General features: G+C 50.0%; 1 protein-coding gene and 1 long non-coding RNA gene across 2 annotated transcripts in view; both read left to right on the forward strand.

Annotated features, from left to right (window-relative positions):
- The first annotated feature begins 686 nt into the window (after nucleotides 1-686).
- LOC112655282 (transcription factor SPT20 homolog) lies at nucleotides 687-4,154 on the forward strand. The gene is made up of 2 exons (XM_049107817.1): nucleotides 687-769; nucleotides 924-4,154. The coding sequence occupies exon 2, from the start codon at nucleotides 942-944 to the stop codon at nucleotides 3,984-3,986; it is 3,045 nt and encodes a 1,014-aa protein (XP_048963774.1). The 5' UTR covers nucleotides 687-769; nucleotides 924-941; the 3' UTR covers nucleotides 3,987-4,154.
- Nucleotides 4,155-12,242: 8,088 nt separating this feature from the next.
- The window catches only part of LOC125754709 (uncharacterized), a 73,521-nt gene continuing 63,949 nt past the window's right edge, over nucleotides 12,243-21,814 (forward strand). Inside the window, exon 1 of the long non-coding RNA XR_007409498.1 lies at nucleotides 12,243-12,830. This is a non-coding gene — a long non-coding RNA (uncharacterized LOC125754709). The remainder of the gene's footprint in view (nucleotides 12,831-21,814) is intronic.

The following is a 21,814-nucleotide window of genomic DNA, read 5'->3' on the forward strand; positions in this document are numbered from 1 at the left end:
TCCGGCATCCTTTGCAAAACGCCCTTACTGTGCTACACAGGGAAGTAGGAGGTAAATACTGAAGTATCAGGAAGGCACGTTGATGCGCACATCCACATGACAACCACCAGGCAGGAGATCACTGGAAGATTCAAGGAGGGATTCTGACGCCTGCACCAAGTACAGCGAGCCTCCACGTAGGCAGGAGCCACACACGTGGACTCTGTGGGGTGTGTTCAAGTGGTGATGGGCACCAGGCGCAGCCCTGCCGTTCACGACAGGAGACTCAAACCGTGAACGATTGTGGGTGAAGCGCTGGCCAAGAAAAGAAAGGAACAGCTTCCAAGGCTTCCCCGAAGCCGCCTTCCTGCGCAAATTGGCGTGGACCGGGACCTTACGGGGTGTGTGTGGGGGGGGGCGGGGGGGGAGTGCGTATTCCTCGGATCGGTTGCGTGCCTTGGGCGTTAAGTGTAAAGCAAGGGTCTGGCCCTGCCGCGGAGGTGGAGGTGCGGGCGGTGGGCCTCGTGGCCTGCAGGCGGAGGCCACAATAGGAGGAGGCCTAGGCCTGGAGGGCTAGGCCTGCAGCCCGCCCGCCCGCCCGTGGCCTGCAGAGAGCGCACGTGCGCACAAGCAGATGCTCCGGTGGGGGCGGGGAGGGGGGCGGAGGCAGGGGCACTGAGCCCGGGAGGGGGGCGGGGGGGCTCCCATCCACTTCCGGCCCAGCCCCCAGCGACTCCAGAGGCGGCGCCCTGGTGGCTCCAACACGTGTAGCTGTTTCCCCGAATCCCAGGTACGTTGCGTTGCGTGGTGCTTTCGTGGGGCGGGCTTCTGGCCGACCATTTGCAAGTCAGGCTGGTGGCTCCCGCTGTGCAGCTGCGGCGCTTGCGAGACGTGAGAGATGGAAGTAGAGTCCTCAAGGCGCTTGCGTTTTCTCTACTTTGTAGGGCCCCTTTTGCAGCACGATGCAGCAGGCCGTAGAACGAGCTCTGGACCGTGCGGACTATGTCATCGCGAGTGCCCAGCAGAGGCCTCCTAAAAGGAAATGCTCGTCGAGTGGGGCAGCCTCTCTGTTTGAAAAGCTCTATGACATCTACGTGGAAGAGTGTGGGAAAGAGCCCGAGGCTACGGAGGAACTGAGAAGCAACGCGAACTTGTTAGAGAAGCTGGTTAGGAGAGAGTCGTTGGCGTGTTTAGTGGTCAACCTACACCCAGGAGGGGAGGGATATTCGCTGATGCTGGAGGGGAAGCAGGGCTCCTGCTCGGAGACCATTCGGCTGCCTTACGAGGAAGGCGAGCTGCTCGAATACCTGGATGCTGAAGAGTTGCCTCCTGCCCTGGTGGATCTCCTGGAACAATCTCAGGTTAACATTTTCCACTGTGGGTGTGTCATAGCACAGGTACGGGACTACAGGCAGTGCAGCCACGGGGAGCCTGCCGGCTACCAGACCAGGCACGTTCTCCTGCGCCCCACGATGCAGACCTTAGCCTGCGACATGCAGTCCATAACCAGCGACGGCCAGCAGTGGACCGAGGAAGAGAAACTGTTGCTTGAGAGCCAGCTGATCTTGGCCACCGCCGAACCCCTGTGTCTTGACCCTTCTCTGTCAGTAGCCTGCGCTGCAAACAGGCTGCTCTATAACAAGCAGAAGATGAACACTCGCCCGATGAAAAGGAGCTTCAGGAGGTATTCCGCACCCTCTCTGACTCGCCAGCAGGAGCTGTCTCAATGCCCACCTCCTCCCGAGCTGGGACTATGGGCCTCTTGCAAAAAAAGCAGACAAAGCCAAGCCGGGCAGCGGTACGACCTCAAGATTTCTAAAGCAGGGAGCTGTGTGGATCTGTGGAAACGGAGGCCCTGTGACTTGGCCGTCCCTTCTGAAGTGGATGTGCAGAAATACGCCAGAGGGAAGAGGCCGGCCAGATGCCACGTCTCCCCTGCAGGGGTCTGGCCAGCCCCCGAGGTAAGAGACGATGGTGTGTTTGGCTATGAAGGCGGCCGTGAGCCTCAGACAACGGAGCCGGCCTCCACGCAGCCGCCGAGCAACCCACCTTTCTGTGGACAGAGAAGGCCCTGGCACAGAGCCGGCCGTGAGCGACCGACGTCTCCTCCGCGCTCGGCCACAGATGGCCGTCCGAACCGCGTCCCGCCCGAGTCCAAGGCTGACGCCGGGAGGCTAGTCGTTCGGCCGGAGGCGGTGGGCCAGCAGAAGGCCCGGGGCCCGGCCACCGCGTGGTCACCCGGCCCCAGCGGCTCAGCCGGCCCCGGCGGGCCTCCTCCCGGGAAACCAGCGCAACAGCCGACGACGACGACGACGACGACGACGACGACGGCGGCGGTGTCGGTTTGGTCTCCAGTCCTGGGGAAGGGCGTCAGACACCCACCTCTGCGCATCAGACTTCCCTGGAGCTCAGGAGAGAGCTGGCCAGGTGACAGTTTTCCTCCAGGGGAGGAGGCCAGCAGCTTCCTTCAGTCGCCACCTCCCGCTCCTGCTCCGGCGCCACCCAGTCTTTCCCAGAAACCCTCCGTGGGCCTGCCTGGAGTTAGCCCGCTTCCCGCAGCCGCCCTGTCCACCGGCAGCTCCTCGCAGGGGACCCTGGCGCCCAGGGTCCCTGCCGACTCCCAGCCGCCGCCCGGGGAAGCGATCCGAGTTCGCGCGCTTCCCGCGGCCGCCCTGGCCGCCCCGGTCTCGGCCTGGGCCGGGGCCTCGGCCTCGGCCAACTCCCAGCGGCCCTCTGGGGAGGCCGACTCCCCGCCGCCGCCGCCTGGGGACGCGATCCGAGTTCGCGCGCTTCCCGCGGCCGCCCCGGCCGCCGCCAGCTCCTCACAGAGGCCCCCGGCCGCCCGGGTCTCGGCCAAGTCCCAGCCGCCGCCTGGGGAAGCGATCCGAGTTCGCGCGCTCTCTGCAGCCGCCCTGGCCGCCGCCAGCTCCTCACAGAGGCCCCCGGCCACCCCGGCCACCCCGGCCACCCCGGCCTCGGCCAAGTCCCAGAAGTCCGCTGTGGAACTGATTCGAGTCAGCATGTTTCCTGCAGGCGCTTTGCCCACCGCCGGCTCCTCATCAAGAACCACGGCCACCCCGGTCACGGTCAAGTCCCAGAAATCCTCTGTGACTCAGGACGCTGGAGTTAGCAGGCTGCCCACGACCACCCTGTCCCCCGCCAGCTCCTCCCAGAGCAGCCCGGCCACCCCGGTCACGGCCACGTCCGCCGGCCGCAGCGTCGTCGTCCAAGCGGCGGGCCCTGGCGGCCGAGCCCAGGCTGTGGCGGGGGCCTGCAGCCCCAGGCAGGGCTCTACCGCCGGCTCCGCGGCTCCTGCGGCAAGTAAGCCCAGCAGCGCGCCCTCGGGAGCTCGGCCACCAGAGGCAGTGTCCTCTGCGCCGCCGGTCCGCGTTCAGTTTTTCTTAAAAAGCGCTTCAGGCCTCAGGCCAGTGACTCTCCTGGAGCTTCGGCAAGATTCGCTCCTTCTGAACGCCGGGCAGCAGCCAGAGCAGAAGGTCTATCAGCTGATTCCCCAGGACCGACTCCAGCAAGCCCTCACTCCCGGCCCTCCGCAGCCAGTGCCACAGGGGTCAAGTGCGCAAGGTGCGGCGAGTCCAAGAGCGGCCTCTTCTGCTCAGCCAGCCGTGCTCGTGAAGTTCGGTGCAGAAGGCAGTTTGCCGCAGCCCCAGGCAGCGGTGTCGGCGCTGGCACAGCTCGGCTCTGCAGAGAGCCAGAGAACACCCGGGCAGAGCCAGCCTCGTCCTCTGCAGGCACTGCAGCTGTCCCCTGCGTCGTCGTCGCAGCCCCAGCCCCAGCGCCAGCGCCAGCGCCAGCCCCCGCCCCGGGGTCAGCCCCAGCTGAAGCCCCGGCCCCAGTCTCACCCCCCAGCCCCAGCCCCAGCCCCAGCCCCAGCCCCAGCCTCAGTCCCAGCCCCAGCCCCAGCCTCAGCATCACCCCCAGCCCCAGCCCCAGAAGCAGGTACAACAACTGAGAATCTTGCAGGGCCCCAGCTGCAGCCTCAGCCCTAGTCCCAGCCCCAGCCCCAGCCTCAGCCCCAGCCTCAGTGTCAGCCCTCGCCCCAGCCCCAGCCCCAGCCCCAGCCCCAGCCTCAGTGTCAGCCCTTGCCCCAGCCCCAGCCTCAGTCCCAGCCCCAGCCCCAGCCCCAGCCCCAGGGTCAGCCCTAGCCCCAGCCCCAGCCTCAGCCCCAGCCCCAGTATCACCCCCAGCCCCGGTCTGACTCCCAGTCTCACCCCCAGCCTCAGCCCCAGCCCTAGCCTCAGCTCCGGAAGCAGGTACAACAGCTGAGAATCTTGCAGGGCCCTGCAGCTGTGACCATGGTAGCAGCCCAGATGCCTGGGCCACCTCAGGGCCAGCAGGCCGCAAGCCAGTCCAAAGGTAAAATGACCAGAGACCCGCCTTCCCCTCCCCAGTTCTGAGTCTTGCATTATTTTCTGTCTATTTTAAAAGCACCAGAGCGGGATCCCTGGGTGGCTCAGCGGTTTGGCGCCTGCCTTTGGCCCAGGGTGCGATCCTGGAGACCCGGGATCAAATCCCACGTCGGGCTCCCGGTGCATGGAGCCTGCTTCTCCCTCTGCCTGTGTCTCTGCCTCTCTCTCTCTGTGTGACTATCATAAATAAATAAAAATTTATAAAAAAAATAAATAAATAAAAGCACCAGAGCATCCACCCAGGTGACCTCCCGATTTTTGACTTCACGTTGGGTGGTTTTGGTGTTTTTGTTTTCCATAAGGTATCGGTATTTTACGGTGAGATGTCTAAACTCTACGGAAGCACAACCTCATGAGCGTTATGTAGAAACAAGGCAGCGATTTAAGAACCTGGGATTGTGTTGCTTTGTTGTTGTAGCTGTAGACTGAGTTCTCTTTAGGAGAATGTTCTGCGGTGTCCTCAGCTCCACACTAGGTTCAGTCTAAAGTCCTAAAGCTGAGGATCCCCGGGTGGCTCAGCGGTTTAGCGCCTGCCTTTGGCCCAGGGCGCGATCCTGGAGTCCCGGGATCGAGTCCCACGCCGGGCTCCTGGCGTGGAGCCTGCTTCTCCCTCCTCCTGTGTCTCTGCCCCTCTCTCTCTCTCTCTCTGTCTATCCTAAATAAATAAATAAATCTTAAAAAAAAATAAAGTCCTAAAGCCTATAATTTCTCGAAAACGATAAAACGACAACTAGCAGTCATTTAAACCTGGTATTTTTTTTTTTTTATCTGAAAACTTTTAGATGTGTTACAAACCCTGACCTGAAGTGTACGGGCTTCAGCGTTTTTTGAGTGTGCGGTTCAGCGATGCTGACTGGATTCACGTCGTTGCGTGAAGGACCTCTGGAATGGTTCTCCTCTTGCGAAAGCGAAACTCTATCCCCGCGGAGCAGCAGCTCCCCATTTCCCCATTTCCCCCTCTCCGCAGCCCGGGCACCCACCGTGCTCCGTTCTGGTTCCCGCAGCTGGACCGCCTCGGGTACCTGGGTGAAGCGGCATCGCGGGGCAGCCGTGTCCTTTGGTGACTGGCTCACTCCGCGCAGCCAGTAAGGGACGTCCTCAAGGTTCGCCCACGTTGTCGCGTGGGACGCCAAGGTCGTAGCTTTCTAAACATGGTTTCCCTGTGCATAGTCTGTGCTGAAGTGACCTATTAAATACCAGAGACAGCTTTGAGAGGAATGGCCTTGGTGTGTGCTCTAAAAGGTCTGTGCACGGTGTGGTCACTGCAGTTTTTACAAAGGCGTTTTGAGAGAAGAGGTGACGCCCACCGAGAGGTGATGTGCTTGTCAGGCCTGTGTGGAGGATGTGGGAGACCTCCCAATGGGCAGCGTGGCTCAGGGGCGCCCTGCTTGGTGGTGGCCCCGGGCTGCTGCTTTAGCATCAGTGCCCCCCAGTCCCCGCGCCCCCTCAGGCCCCGCAGAGCTCAGCCCCTCTCCTCCAGGTGCAAGCTGGCCTTGAAAAGGCACTTGTGGGATGTCTCGCTTCCTCCCTGTACAGTCGTTGACTTGCTTTAGAACTGCAGGTTATTTGCGGGCGCTAAACAGCTAAGCGTTCGAAAATGAGCTTGCTTTATTTGCTCTTCAAGTGTCGGCAACCTCTCTGTCAGGTTCCGAAGCGGAATCCACCCGTTTCTTTCTCTCTTTTTTTAATATATTTTTTTTTATTGGAGTTCAGTTTGCCAACATACAGCATAACACTCAGTGCTCATCCCATCAAGTGCCCCCCTCAGTGCCCGTCACCCAGTCACCCCCGCCCACCTCCCTTTCCTCCCACTCATTTTCTCTCCTTTCCCCTTTATTCCCTTCCACCCGTGTTTCTTTCTCCCTGTCTCTTCCTGGTGGCCATCAGTTGTTCAGCAGCCCCGGCTCCCCCGTGTCTGTCTGTCCCCGCTTGCTTGTCTCAGTGGGGCTCAAGATATCCCTGAAGTTCTTGCTGTTTCCCCTTTCTTTTTTTGGAGGTGTAGTTCACCTAAGCGCCGAGTAACCGGTTTCAGGCGTACAGCTGAGTGGCATTGACTATGCTTCCAGCGCTCTGGGACCGCCAGCTCCAGTTCCAGAACAGTTTCGTCACCCCAAAGAAAGCTCTGGAGCCAGGAAGCCCTGGCTGCCCATCCTCCCCTCCCCCAGCCCCGGAAACACCAGTTTGCTTCCTGTGTCTGTGGACTTCCCTGTTGTAGATATTTGCTGATGATGGCATCAGATGGCACGTGACCTTCCTTGCCTGGCCTGTCTCACTGGGCATAAGGTGTTTGAGGTTCGCCTGTGGTGTAACGCGTATCGGGCTTTGTTCGTTCTAGTCGGGCCGAAGAACGTTCCCTGGCGTGCATATAGCACATTGTGTCTACCCGTTGTTCATTGGTGGACGTGTAGGTTGCTTCCACCTCTTGGCCATTGTGAGTACCGTTGGCTAGGAGCGTTGGTGTACATGTAGTTTCTTGAGAGCTTCTCATATTTCATTCCATTACGGTTTTCTAAGGGGCACCCTGTCGCCAGATAATGTGTTTTTCTATGTACACATGCATGCTGCCTGCCTTTTGCCCTAGGAGAAAAGGGAGGTGTTGCCTGGCAGCCCAAAAGAGATGAACAAAGAGGCAGGGAACTGGTGCTTCCTGCTTGATCAACCCCGACTGTCCTGGGCCTGCTGTCCCAGCCCCGGTAAGGGGGGATTTCGACCAACTTCAAGAAATGAGTCAGCTCTGCCACGTGCGTGACGCTGAGCCTGCTAGGGCCCTTAGGTAACCCGTCCCGGACATCGTTGTGCATGTGCCTGCACTTTTCACGAGTGAGCCAGTGTAATGACCGCTCGGTAAGAGGAATCAACCGGACACCTGCACTGCGAATCTCACCTGATTTGATGTAGTTCTTTCCTTTTGCCCTCTCGGTACTGGTGACCCTTGAACAGTGTGGGGGTTAGGGGCGCCGAGTCCCCACGAGGTCAAAAAGTCTGTATCTCTTGCCTAACCAAAAAGTTAACTCCTCATAGCCTACTGCTGACCAGAAGCTTTGCCGATCATGCAAACACTCGACTGACATGCGTTTTGTTTATTATTGGTAGTATATGCTGTGTTCTTACAATAAACTATGTTAGAGATAACAAATATCATGCAAATTATTAGGAGGACAGAATACATGTACCGTAGTCTACGGTATTTCTCGAAAAAATATGCTTATAATGGACTTGAGAGACGTAAATCTATGTTGTTTAGGGTTCAGTTATGCTACAGGGAGACATAGGTGAACTTGGCCTTGAGTCATGTGGCGCTTCCTTCCCAGGCCAGTAAATAAATTCAGCTTTGTGTGACATTACCATTGGTGGTCTTTGTTTATTTCCTTGTAATATTCCTTACCAAGGTGTGTACTTCATGGAATGTGTCTTTTGAGGATATTAACTACCTTTGTTTTGCGAATAAAAGTGAAATTCTTTTTAGCATCTTGAGAACCTGGAGACTCTTCTTAACCATACGTCAAATTCATCATCTTAGTCTAAATTAGATTCATGCAGCCTGTGTATTCATGACTTAATGACTGACCAACATGCAGTGGTTGTTTTAAAGTAGTTGGCTCCAGAATTTTCCCATGGGGAGCAAAGAAGATGGTCCAGGAGATGACCATCTAGGAAACTCCTGGGTGGGCCCATATAGCAGGACATGTCTGGCAATTGGGGCCTCTGTGACAGGCCGGAGTATCTCAACAGAATTGTATCTTTTTTTTTTTTTTTTTCAAGCAGAATTGTATCTTTTGAATGGTACTTGCAAGCGCAGAGAAGGGTCTGGTTCTAGGTCACTGCTATCCAATAAAAATATAATTTGGGCCCCACATATAATTTAAAATTTCTAGTCAGGTTTTATTAAATAAATAGAAACAGAAGTAATCACCCTTAATAATTTACCCAGTATATACAAAAGATTATCATTTCTACATGTAATCAATAATTTTTTTAAAAAAAGATTTTATTTATTTATTCATAAAAGACACAGAGAATGGCAGAGAGAGGCAGACATATGAGAAGGAGGCTTCATGCAAGGAGCCCGATGTGGGACTCGATTCCAGGACTCCAAGATCACGCCCTGAGCGGAAGGCAGACGCTTAACCACTGAGCCACCAGGTGTCCCATAATCAATAATTTTTTAAAGATTTTATTTGTAAGTAATCTCTACACCCAATGTGGGGCTTGAACTCACAATCCAGATGTCAAGAGTCCCAGGCTCCCCTGAATGAAACTGCTAGGCGCCCATATATCCTTAATGAGATATTGTACATTCTTTTATTTTTACTAAATCATCTTCAAAATCTGGACAGTTACAGCCTGTTTTAATTCAGATGCTAGATTTTCATCAGAAATACTTGATTTGAACTTAGGTTCTTATAAAATCTACAGTTGAAAATGTAGATTCATCTTCCAAGCATACGTACAAGTTTTCCAATAATTGGATCAAGTATCAGTTTTTAAATTTTAGTTAAAATTAAAGAAAAATTAGTTCCTCAGTCTCACTAGCCATGTTTCAAGTGGTCAGTTGCCACATGTGGCTGTTTGAATAGCGCAGTTCTAGAGGGACAGCAACAAAGGAGATCTTAGAAACTGTCTAAGGCCTGAAGTGGGTAACTGTGCTCTTTGAGAAAAGGCAGGAGCCAATCAGCGGAGCGCACAGTTGGAGGGAGCATGATCATGCTGATTCTGTGTGCTAAAGCCAGAGCTCCCAGAAATCCTCAGGGCTTCTGGTCACCTGCAGCAGCAGAGAGCAAGTGGCCCCCACCATGGGGCAGGGAGAGTAGTAGAGCCTGGAAAACAAGGGCCAGCTCTTTCCCAGGCTCTGCCCTGCCATATTCAAAATGCTAACGAGGAGGGTGGAAACCATCCCAATAGTTAATTTTAACTCACCTATCCCACCTCTGCCCACAAGGAGCTTGAAACCTGCAGGAATTCAACAGAGGGAACACACTACGTGCTCTTTCATTCCACTTCCCTGTTCATTTTCTTGGTCTCTTGCTCCTCAACCTACCTGAAGCCAGAGCAACCATGAGTTGGTACTGGGAGCTGCAGTGATGGGTACGTGGAAGCTCACCATATCATTTTATTTTGGCATATATTTGTGATTGGCTGTCTATATCCATTTGCACAGTGAAGTTCCTGATATTCCCACGGCCCTGTGACACACCTTGCCTCATGCCAACCTTTGTCTTGTGCCAGAGTCCTGCCTGGCCCTCGGCCTACCCTTGCTCCTTTCCTGCTTCACTCCCATAGCCGCAGGCAGCAAAGGGTGTGCGAGTTAATTGTTAAATTCAGTTCAACAAGTTCCTCATTAGGGACAAATTACCTGAGTTTGAAATCTGCTAATTTTCCAATCAGAGTGAGTGTTTGCACTTGTGATTTGGAAATAATTACCATATGGTAAAAGCAAAACCTAGGTGGGGATTACAGTAAAGGTGAGGGAGGACAGGAGCTTATTTTGGCATCTTCCCCGGTAACTCGAGTTAGCATATGCAGATTAGTTGAGGTGCCTCTGGGGTTTGGATGGGAAAGCTCACCTGTAGCACTGTTTTGCAAAGGCTGTTTACTTCTTGTGCTAATACTCCTGGAAGGTGACCTTGGCCTTAAAGGGAGATCTGTGTGGCCTTTATAGGCCTGAATTGCTTCTGGAAAGAGGAGAGGCTTGAATTTAGCTGTTTCGTCTACAAATACCTCTGTGCTTTTGCTTTAATTTGTCATCAGTCTAAAGCTTCTGCCTGAGTTACAAATGAAAACACTTCCTTGGGGGTGGAAGTGGGGAGTCTCCATGTCTTTTGGGTGATCTTGCAATGGATGGATTCAGGAAAAGCTCATGTGAAATCATTTGAAGAAATGTGGGATAAGAATGTGAAGTGTGGAAATCTGAGTAACTTTCAGTCGATTTCTCCCAGTCCCAATTACTACTGTATTACTAGTTCGGCACCCTTGGAAAGCCATGGGAAAGAATAGTCAGGGTTTTGGGGAATTGACAAGCCACTGCAGAAAAACCCCTGAGACTTTGCTTTTGAAATTTGGAGGCCAGAAGAGCTTGTCTCCCATGAGAAGGCAGTGTCCCCCTTCCTTCCTGGTAACTGGTGTTGTACAAGTTGTCAGGTTTCGCTTTATACCTCAGCTGACAGGAAACTCACAGCCAAATCTGAAACCGAAACCACCATGTTTACATTTATGGTTAGCACTTCAGCATACCTTGCTCTTTTGAAATGTTTGATTTCTCTTTTAGTAGTTCTTTTTTTAAAGATTTTATTTATTCATGAGAATACACAGAGAGGAGAGAGAGAGAGGCAGAGGCACAGGCAGAGGGAGAGGGAGAAGCAGGCTCCATGCAGGGAGCCTGAAGTGGGACTTGATCCCTGGTCTCCCGGATCACACCCTGGGCTGCTAAACCGCTGAGCCACCAGGGCTGTCCCCCCCCTTTTTTTAAAGATTTTAGTTCTTTTTACTTGTCTTTTGTCATAGACTACTTCAAATCTTTTGTCAAAAGAAACCGGCAACAAATGCCTCTGCACAGTTGTAAACAAATCTATAAATAGTAGCTTCTATTTGTTTCTATACATTGCCTCTAATATTTTTTTTAAAGATTTTTTTTATTTATTCATGAGAGACACACACAGAGAGAGGCAGAGACATAGGCAGGAGGAGAAGCAGGCTCCCTGCAGGGAGCCCAGTGTGGGACTTGATCCCCAGACCCTCCCCCATCACGCCCTGAAGGCAGTCGCTCAACCACTGAGCCACCCAGGTGTCCCACATTGCCTCTAATCTTAATAACCTTGCCCATTAGGTATTATGATCTTCTGAGGACTGAAGAAACTGAGGATCACATAGGACTGGCCTGAGGCAATAAAGGTATTAAGTCGGCATCATTGGTATTTTCTGTGTCCTTTCCACATCCATGCCTGTGTCTGGGTACAGGTTGCTGATGTGTTGACCGGTCTCAACTCAGTGGTGGACTGCATACATGAAACTTGTTTTTTCCAATCACTGCTTTCAACCCTGTGGCACCACGCCTCCTTTCCCCTTCTTTCATGACCCCTTGGGCATATCTCGTAATTGTCAGGGTTACCTTGGTTGGTAAAGCTGATCAATCCCAAGTGCAGTTTTAATATTATTATCCTCTGGTCTTTGGGGCAGAGAGAGGAGGGAGACAGAGGACTTCTGGGAGACAGTCCTCCTCTGGCTCTAAAGCTCTCTGATCAGGGGATCCCTGGATGGCTCAGCGTCTGCCTTCAGCCCAGGGCGTGGTCCTGGAGTCCCGGGGTCGTCCCATCCCACATCAGGCTCCCTGCATGGAGCCTGCTTCTGTCTCTGCCCCTGTCTCTCTCTGTATGTTTCTCATAAATAAATGAAATTAAAAAAAAAATTAAAGCTCTCTGATCTAGAGAGGTGCCCTGCAGGGTGGCGGGGTCTGCGCGCTGGGGGCTGTTCTGTCTCTCCTCTGGGCTCCTCCTCTGGGGCCTCCGTCAGCGAAGGGCAGCTGTGCCTGCTGACTCTCACGCCCTTCTCCCGGTTCTGTCTCCCATCTCCTGGGCACCTCCTAAGGAAGCCTTGTGCTCCTCCCTGTGCAGCCTTGGGAACTGCCTACGTCCTTTTTCCAGCTCTGCGGGCTGGGAGCCACGTTCCCATTTTCTTTCCAGGTACAGGACGCCTCGGTACTTTTTGAGCTTCTCGCGCTCAGGTATCTCTTGACCACAAGGGGGCACCAGACTCCAGGTTCACGGACTGCACACCCCGGAGCTATTTGTTCAGCCCGGGCAAGAATTTCCAAAGCGACCTCTCCCACGGTGGGCCCGCGGGTCTGTGCGGCTCAGCGAGGTTCCAGGCAGGAAACGGGGGGCCAACTTTCCTGTCGCACAGACCTTCCCGCTGTCCTCGAGCAGCTCCCTCAGGGTGCCCCCCCTTACACGTCTGTGGGTTTGGGGGAGCAGGAGGGCACCGCAGTGTCTCCTCTCCCCGCTCCCATTCTGCCCCAAGAGCAAGCAGCCTCCGGCCCGGGAACGCTCAGTTCCCCTCCCTCCCACTGCCGTCCCGTCGTGGCGACACAGCACGGTGGTGGTAGGCCGAAGGGGACAGTGAGCTGTGCCAGGGCCGGTTGTGCCATTTCTCTCAGTCCTTTTCTCTGAGCGGCTGCGGCTGCCGGATTGCCAAGTTGGAGCCCTTCTTCGGGGTGTGGGAGCCTCGGACGCTTCGGTGTCCGGCCGGGGGCTTGGGCAGCGCGGGGCCCGCGGGAAGAGCACCTGCGCGCCGTCGCCCGCACCCACGGCCGGGTCCCCTCCTTCTTTCCTCGTCTCCTCCGAACCTCTCTGGCTCTGCCCGCCCAGTTTCCAAAGGGAAAGGGCCGAGGTCTACAGCCGGTGGGACAGTTTTCCCGAAGGACGGTTCGGGGTGAGTTTTCGGCAGAGTTTAAGACTTGATTGACAAGTCAGCGGCGGAGGCGCGGGCAGCTCGGGAAGCTTTCGCCCCCCACCCCTATTATCGCTCTGGGGGGGATTCTTCGATTCTGGGGGGAAAAGTGCTGTTCCCTCGGAGGTGCAAAGTGGTGTGCAAAAATAGCTTCAACCCAAATCCCCTCCCGCCCCGCCCCCACCCAGCAGGCTTGCTCTCGGCTGTAAGCAGCTCTTCACGAAGCCTTGGAGCTTCTGTGCCAGAGGTGGAGGGGGAAGGGGAGATCTTAACTCTTATCTGGGGCTGTGCATCTTTTTCTTACTCTGAGAGACCAGAGTTATTCTGAAAGTATTATTATTTTTTGGCGCTGTTTGGAGAGTGTGGCGTTTGAAGGTGAGATTATGGAGGCCTATGGTTATCAGCAATGATGACGTCTAGGGTAAAACCATGGCAGTGGCCGCCTGTAGTAGCTAGTGAACACAATCATTGGAAGAGGGCCAGACTATTGGAAGACTCATCTATCTATAAGGACACTGAAATCATAGGGAATTCTTATGGTATAGTGATGAATCAGGCCCTAGAATCTTCAGAGCATGCAGGGAAGTTGACTTCCCACCATGTGGAGGGAGAATGGTTGGTGTTAGGGGTCAATTAGATCAACATATCCCTTGATGCTGGTTGTAGGACACTTCTTCAATGTCATCTTTTAAATATTGAGAGCATGCTTACATTGAAAGGCCTTTTGCGGGATCCCTGGGTGGCGCAGCGGTTTGGCGCCTGCCTTTGGCCCAGGGCGCGGTCCTGGAGACTCGGGATCGAGTCCCACGTCGGGCTCCCGGTGCATGGAGCCTGCTTCTCCCTCTGCCTGTGTCTCTGCCTCTCTCTCTCTCTCACTGTGTGCCTATCATAAATAAATAAAAGTTTAAAAAAAAAAAAAGAAAGGCCTTTTGCTTGATACTTTGGATGAGGAGTAAGGCACATTCTCCATCTAAGTGGGATTGAAGCTTATCCAGGGAAAGTAGTTTGTAACTACGTGAGGTGATAGATGGGAACTAAACATTGCGGTTATCATTTCACAATATATACATATGTCAAATTATTGTGTTGTACACCTAGAATGAATACAATGTCATATGTCAATCATATCTCAATAAAGCTGGAAAAAATAAAATCTACTCAGAGACAAGGGAAATACACACGAGTATAAATCAAGGCGACTATGGCAAGTATCATTTAAGATAAATCTTTCCGAAGGAATTGGGGAAGAACTCACAAAGGAGGTGACCTTTGGGTAGATCCTGGCTTGGATTTTGATAGGTTGAGATGACTATGGGAAGAGGTGTTCTTAGCAGAGGAACACTGGAGGATGATGTATGCAGAGGGGGAGCTGTCTGTATAGTATGTATAGTATGGTGTATGTGCAGAGGGGAAGTGAAGGATAAGCCTGGAATGATCGATTGCCTCCATATCCTGGATCTTCTCTTAGTAATTTAAATGAAACAAAGAGTCCACTGTTTGAATAAAGAATCCAAGGGAGGACAGATTTATAACACTTTCATGCCTGAAGGGAGAGAGAAATTCCAAAGCTCTTCCACTTAACAAAGATATCTGACAGATAAATTTGTCACTTTATGGGAAACAGGATTGATGATTTAAGTATTTTTATTAGCAGAGTGACACATTATTAAATAAGATGACCATAGCTGCAGACCTTTAGGTGTTATAGGTTCTATTTTGTAAGACATAGCAACAAACACTGATATCCAGGTATCTTAAGGGATACGTTTCCTTACAAATAACACTTTAAAGGACACTTTCATAGTAACAGAAAACAAAACAGGATCATGGCCTTTCACTCAAACCTCCATACTGGCCAGGAGAATGGGCCAGATATTTGAGTAAATGTTCCCAGTTGTAATTTCGTGACATGATTCTGGCTTTGTGCCACACAATAAGTGTCTGCTTCTCTGCACCTGTAGGAAAGGAACATTTTCTCTTTATCTTTCTGAGATTTTTCACCAGCAGTTGGGCTGACAGTTTTAAGATTAAGCATTAAAATTCCAAGAAGCTTAAATCTTAGAATAGGAAAAAGAAAAAGGTTATCGAGTAGGTGAACAAATTAAATATGAAATCGATAACATTAGGGTGAACCATGTGAAATTGTTGATATTTGACCATTTTCGCCCAATTAAAATGGCAGAGTTTCATATGGTTCAATCTAGTACCTACAGTTTCAGTCTTGAATGCCAGATGAAAAATGCGAAGTTAATTCGGTTAATACTGAGGAGCTGCCACTGGAGGAAAGTGCTGTGATTGGAGCTACCGTTTAGCACAGTTGGTCTGGTAGGAATGTGAAGGAGGGATTGGACTGGGAGAGACTGGATTAAATGTTACTTTAATACCCATCATACTTGAAATATACCCCTAGATCTGCATCCATAGTACAAATTGATGGAGAAGCTAAATTAGCTTCTAATTAACCTTCTAAGTTAAAGATTGAGAGTTTAAATGTCTCCGCAGTGATGGGCTACAATAGGTGGCCTGTAAAAATGGGTTTTTATGCTCCAGTAGAATCAAGTCTTGGCAAACTGTTCTATCAGCTTGATTAAAAGAAACACTTTTAATGTGTTTAAAATGCCTGGGTGGCTCAGCGGTTGGGCATCTGCCTTCAGCTCAGCGCATGATCCTGGAGTCCCGGGAATGAGTCCCACGTCGGGCTCCCTGCATGGAGCCTGCTTCTTCCTCTGCCTGTGTCTCTGCCTCTCTCTCTGTGTCTCTCATGAATAAATAAATAAAATCTTTAAAATAAAAATAAAAGAAACACTCGTCTGCCTACATCAAGCGGGAAAGGAGGCATCTTCAAATCTGTGGCTTTCCATGCTTGCCTTCCTATCATACAGCTCCCACAAAGCCTGCTGAGACACCCTTTCTCGAATCCTTTTGAGAAACAGGTTTATATCCACAGATAATACTGTGAATGGCAGTTGCAATTTTTAATACTTTTTTGAGGACAAGGCAGACTGACAAAGGAATAAAATCCCGTGGGAATAAAATCATAGGGCTTTTTGGGCAAGCCTGCAAGTCACAGAATAAGCTCAATAGCCGGGAATACTCTTACTTCGTTATTTCTCAAACTTTGGTGTGCATCCAGGATCACTGGGGGCCTTGTTAAAACACAATTGGCTGAGCCCCACCCTCTGAATTTCTGATTGAGTAGATCTGGGTGGATGAGGCCTGAGAATATGCGTCTCTAACAAGTTCCCAGCTGAGGCTGATGCTTTTTCTGGTCTTGAGACCACACTTTGAGAATATACTGCTGTACTCTCCGAGGAAAGGTCTGAATATGCCTGTGAGAAGGGGGCGCTACTTCTGAAGAAAGAGAAGCATGAAAGGTTAAAAAAGAAAAAAAGAAGGATAGAATACTCAGGTAACTGACGTCATTCAGGTTGGTCTGCATGAGTGAGCCCTGAGAATTAGCATTTCTAAAAAGTTCTCAGATACTGCTGCTGCTTCTAGGCCAGGGACCACCTGCACTCTGAAAACCACTGTCTGTGTGCCTATTACATGCAGTCCTCCAGGGTGAGTGCCCTATTTCCAAATTGACATCTGAACTATTTTTGGAGACCCTTCAAAAATTGGGTTTCTCTGGGCAGAATGCCAATTGTTTCCCAGTGTCAAGACCTTTATCTTAGTGAAATGGGTATAAAAACAGCGGAGGACCCTGTGGGAGTGGGGAGGAGGCAGGAGAGCAGTTTCATCACCTAATATTCTCTTGCTAGAGACCCACGGGTTCCCAGGTCGCCAGATCTCCAAAGCTAAATATATATCCATGTTGAATATCTTAAGCAATAGAGAAAACAGGAAAATATCAAAGGGGATGGTCAAGATACAATGTTATTAAGATTTTTTTTTTTTAAATCTGCTGGCTGTTTGCTACACTAAAACCTTCTGAAAGAGCAAAACTATGATCATTACTCTTTGACCTGGACATTCTTGGGAACAGGAGAGCCTGGGTTTTACAAGAATCAACCTGCCTTCTGGAACACAATTCACTTCATAAAAATACCATGTGTGTTTTCTTTGCTATTCCTGGGGCGGGGGGGAGTACCAGTTTCAGAATCTCTTCCTCTAGTTAAAAATGATGTTATCAGATATCTGCTTAATCAGTAACTGTAAAATACTATGTTATTATATCAAGAATGAGCTTGGAGACCTCAAAATGCCAAAGATAGTTATGGCAGAGAGTGAGGGCCAGAATGAATGGAGATATAAAAGCACCTCTATTTGTTCACATTTTGAAATTATAGGGTTTTGGGGAAAATATTATCCAGTCTTCCTGAGAACTGGCAGGATTCTAGTTGCTATACCTTCTTTGATGTGTTTTTGAAGCAAAGCTTAAATATAGTCATAAAGAAAGACTCTGGATCTTAATTTTTTTCAATTCCCATGATGACTTTAATGTGGTAGTCATTCATTGAGGTGATTAAGGGATTGAGTAATTAAAGGGGTAGAGTTTGCCTTAAAATCACTAGCATGACCCACAGATAGCATTTCTCCCTGTTATGTCCCAGTACCTAGGACCATGCTCCAAGTACAGAATTATCCTTGACTAAATTAGGCTCTCTGGACTACTGCTTCCCATTTCCCATCAGAACCTGTCTATGGAAGATGGATTCAGTTGCAGAAAATTAAGTATGAGTGTATGAATGATAGTACAAGTTTGTCTTTTTAGTCATCAGCTATATTGATTTTCTCAGCCATTATCTCTCTGAAAACTGTCTTTAGAAAAAGAACATCAGCCAGGTGCCCTTTCTGGCCAGTATAAGGTCAAATTTGCTTCCTTTGGTCATGGATAGAGAGCCTTTTAATCAAACTTTTCATTGGAGGAGTCAAGGTCAATGTCACTGAGAATCTGTAAAGTAGGTTTGCCAGATTAAGCAAATAAGAATACAGCACCCCCAATTAAATTTGAATTTCAGGTAAACAATAAATTTGTATTTTAGCTATGTCCCATATGCAGCTATTCAAATTTAAATTAATTAAAATTAAATAAAATGTAAAATGCAATTCCCTAGTTGCACTGGCCATGTTGTCAAATGCTACATGTGGCTGGTGGTTACTGTATTGGACAGTGAAGATTAGTGCACATTACAGAACATTTCCATCACCAGAGAAAGTTCTGTGGGACAGTACTGCTCAGAGTGAGCCAGGAAGAGATGTTCTTGGAGCTAGGTCCCTCAGCAGATGGTTTCGATCAGCAGGCTCTTGACATCCCATCTCTTTCTCCTTCACCGACGAAAATGCAGATGATCTCCAAAGACCACAGAGAAAGGGACAGTCCAACCTTGTGCCCATTTGTGGGGCTGATCACTCAGTCTCTGGGCAGAACCAGTTAAGTTCTCTGCCTAGCATTGCTCCTGAGAAAAACAGATCCTTCCTATTTGTGTGGGGCTTTGCAGATAATGGGGCACTTCTAAGTCCACATGGGATTTTATCCTCGAAGTAACTCTGGGTGGTAAACAGGCCCCTGAAAGACATGGGAACAGGAAAGTGAAACTGGTGCCAGAAGGAGTCGCCTCATGCTGTGGTACAGGATTTCACATTTGAGCAGGCACCAGAATTCCCCGGAGGGCTTCTCAAGATGCAAATTGGTGGGCCCTGCCCCCAAGTTCCTGGTTCAGTAGGTCTGGGCTAGGGCCCATGAATTTTGATTTCTCAGGAGTCCCGGGGTTCAAAATGCCAGTCCAGGGACCACGCTTTGAAAACTACTGCTATTGTGCCATGGTCCTATCCCAGCCTACTGATACAATGAGTTAGGGCTTTTTGTTTTCTCTGACCCGGTGGACTCCTTACCCTATTAGGACCATTTGACCAGCTGTGTCTGTTCACTGATTTGTATCATTATCACTTTTATCCTTTGTGCAGCTTTTATCCATCTGCTGGTTTGATAGTAAATCAGAGTGGAGGCATCAGCGGAGTCGAAGCTGACATTCTCTCCCTGACTCTGCATCGGACTGTGGTGTGCCCGGATTGTGATCTGGCCAAGCTCACTGGGTAGATATTTGAAGTTTTCATTTACCTATACACAAACTAAGCATCAGAAAGGAAAAAAAGGGATCCCTGGGTGGCGCAGCGGTTTAGCGCCTGCCTTTGGCCCAGGGCACAATCCTGGAGACCCGGGATCGAATCCCATGTCGGGCTCCCGGTGCATGGAGCCTGCTTCTCCCTCTGCCTGTGACTCTGCCTCTCTCTCTCTCTGTGTGTGACTATCATAAATAAATAAAAATTTTTTAAAAAGCCAAAAAAAAGAAAGGAAAAAAAAAGGCAATAACTTGCCCAGGGTCACAGACCTAGTGAGAGGTGGAACCAGGATATGAATCTGAGATTTCCAACTTCAGTTTTGGTACCAACAGATGCCCAGAGGTTTGTGAGAGTGTTCTGAGGTTTGGGATTTTTTTCAAATGGTAATGGAGTCTGTTATAATTTCAACTGTAAAGGCCTTAGATGTGGATTAGGTGTTCTCTGCAGTTTGTGGAGATTAGCTGGACCTGTTCGGGCATCAGCCCCTTGGTTGCTTTATCACCCTGCTGACTGCTTCGCATTAGGGTGGTGGTTTTCACCATTTTATGGCTTCCAACTATTTTTATTTTTTTTTTTTTAAGATTTTATTTACGAGAGAGAGAGAGAGAGAGAGAGAGAGAGAGCACTAGCAGGGAGGAGGGGCAGAAGGAGAGGGAGAAGCAGATTCCCTGCTGGGCAGAGAGCCAGATTCTGGGCTCATCCTAGGACCCTGAGATCAAGACCTGAGGCCCAAGGCAGATGCTCAACCAACTGAGCCATCCAGGTGCCCTGCTTTCAACTATTTTTATTCCCTTGTTTAACTTGTCCTCACAATGGATTATTGGTTAGAGAGAGGAGGCATCAAGAATATGAGTTAGAATAGAATGAGCTACTGAATAGTACACTTAAAAATGGTTCAGATGGTTAAAAAGAAGAGAATGATCTATTTATGAGGGACATAAAAATGATAATTCTCTATTTTGACCTCAGATCTATAAGTTATATTCATATTATCATTTCTTAATATATCAGGGTATCTCTAGTTCTTCTAAACAAAAGTGAAAAGGAGAAATTTTTATCCAGTTTGGCTTTTCCTTTATTGGGAATAAAATTATTCAAACCCACAGTGTGTTATTTCTGGAGAAGTACTTGCAAATAGCAGCCAGAAAGTGCTCGTGTCTCCTCTTTTAGAAACAAACCATGAAAATTATAATAATAAAGTAATTGATTTTTTTAAGTGCAAAATTCAAGAATTCCAAATACCAGGTCATGGAAGCTGTTCGGAAGGCGGTAACACATAGTTAAATTTCAGTCTAGATATTAATACACATTTGGGCCCAAACACAATATTGATGTGTCATTTTGAATTCGTAGCTAAGCCATGCTCTTTCTTGCATACTGAATTTAAAATAACTTAAGCAGCATTGCACCACTTGTTAAGTGTGGAAGAGTCAAACTTTGTCCTTGTATATTATGAATATTATTAAAGAATATATTAAAATAGAAATTATAAAACAGTCTTTTTTTTAAAGATTTTATTTATTCATGAGAGAGAGAGAGAGAGAGAGAGACAGGCAGAGACACAGGCAGAGGGAAAAGCAGGCTCCAAGCAGGGCACCCAATGTGGGACTTGATCCCAGGTCTCCAGGATCACGCCCTGGGCTGAAGGCGGTGCTAAACTGCTGAGCCACCGGGGCTGCCCTATAATACAGTCTTTAATAGTGTACTAATCTAGGGGGGCCTGAGTGGCTCAGTCAGTTAAGCATCTGCCTTCAGCTTAAATCATGATCTCTGGGTCCTGGGATTGAGCCCCAGGTCAGGCTCCCTGCTCAGTGGGGAGCCTGCTTCTTCCTCTGCCTCTGCTCCTCCCCCAGTTTGTGCTAGCTCTCTCTCTGTCAAATAAAGAAAATCTTGAAAAAATACATTTAAAAAATAGTGTACTGATCTAGGTTTATTTTTTAAAAGTTGCTTCTTCTTATATATCATGGTAAAGTAACAATGATTTAGCATTTTCATGGAGGCTGATGAGATGACAGATTACTATGAATGCACTTTATAAGGATCGAGACCCATAAGTGTGGGGGGACTTCTATGTAGAGAGTAGGTTGGTGTGTGTCTGACTGTGTTTTCTGTTAGTTGGGGCTTTTGTGCTAACATTTCTAGTACAAGTAATAGAAATCTAAATCAAGCCAGGTTAAGCAAAAAGAGGGGCTTATTGGCCCAGTAAACTGACATGTTCTCAAGGGCTCTAAGACATCCACTGTATCAGAAGGCTCTCTGTCCTCTCAGCTCTGCGTCTTTGTGTTGGTCTCTTTCTCCCCTAGATATTCTTCTGTGTAATTGGGGGAGTGGGCAAAACTCACATCATGCCGGCAGAGAAAAGACAGCGTCTCTCTTCTGTCCATGGACAAACAGATGATAGGAAGGAAACAGAGTAACAAGAGGAGGATACAATTCCGGGAAGAATCCCATTTAACTCTACTTGCTTCATGTCCCCACCTCCAGTGACTGGGGAGGTGGGCTGTTAGGACTGGCCAGGCCTTGATGACATGCCACCTTGTGGGGCGCTGGTGGGCTAGAGCCCATCACACAGTGGGAGAGAGGCAGCTTCCAGCATGAAGGGGCTGTGGAAGGCTGAAGGCAGGCTGAGGTGCTAGACAGAGACTGGCTACAGACAGTGGCTCTGGTATGTGTGGAGTCCGGATGCCTTCAAAGTCTCCAGACACCTTGGATGTCTGGGGGAAAACAGCTTGCGCTCCTGAGCTGGACATTCCCCATTTTCCCCTCCGGATCTCCTGGGGAGAATGGCTGCTTTCTGGTTGGGTCCAGTCAGCACAGACACCAGCAAGAGATTGGAGGCAGAAAGTGAGAGGTATTGGGGTATTCCGCCCCCCAACCCTGGCTTGCTTCCTGCCCAACTGGCT

This window comes from Canis lupus, chromosome X, assembly GCF_003254725.2.
Source record: "Canis lupus dingo isolate Sandy chromosome X, ASM325472v2, whole genome shotgun sequence".
Lineage (NCBI taxonomy): Eukaryota > Metazoa > Chordata > Mammalia > Carnivora > Canidae > Canis > Canis lupus.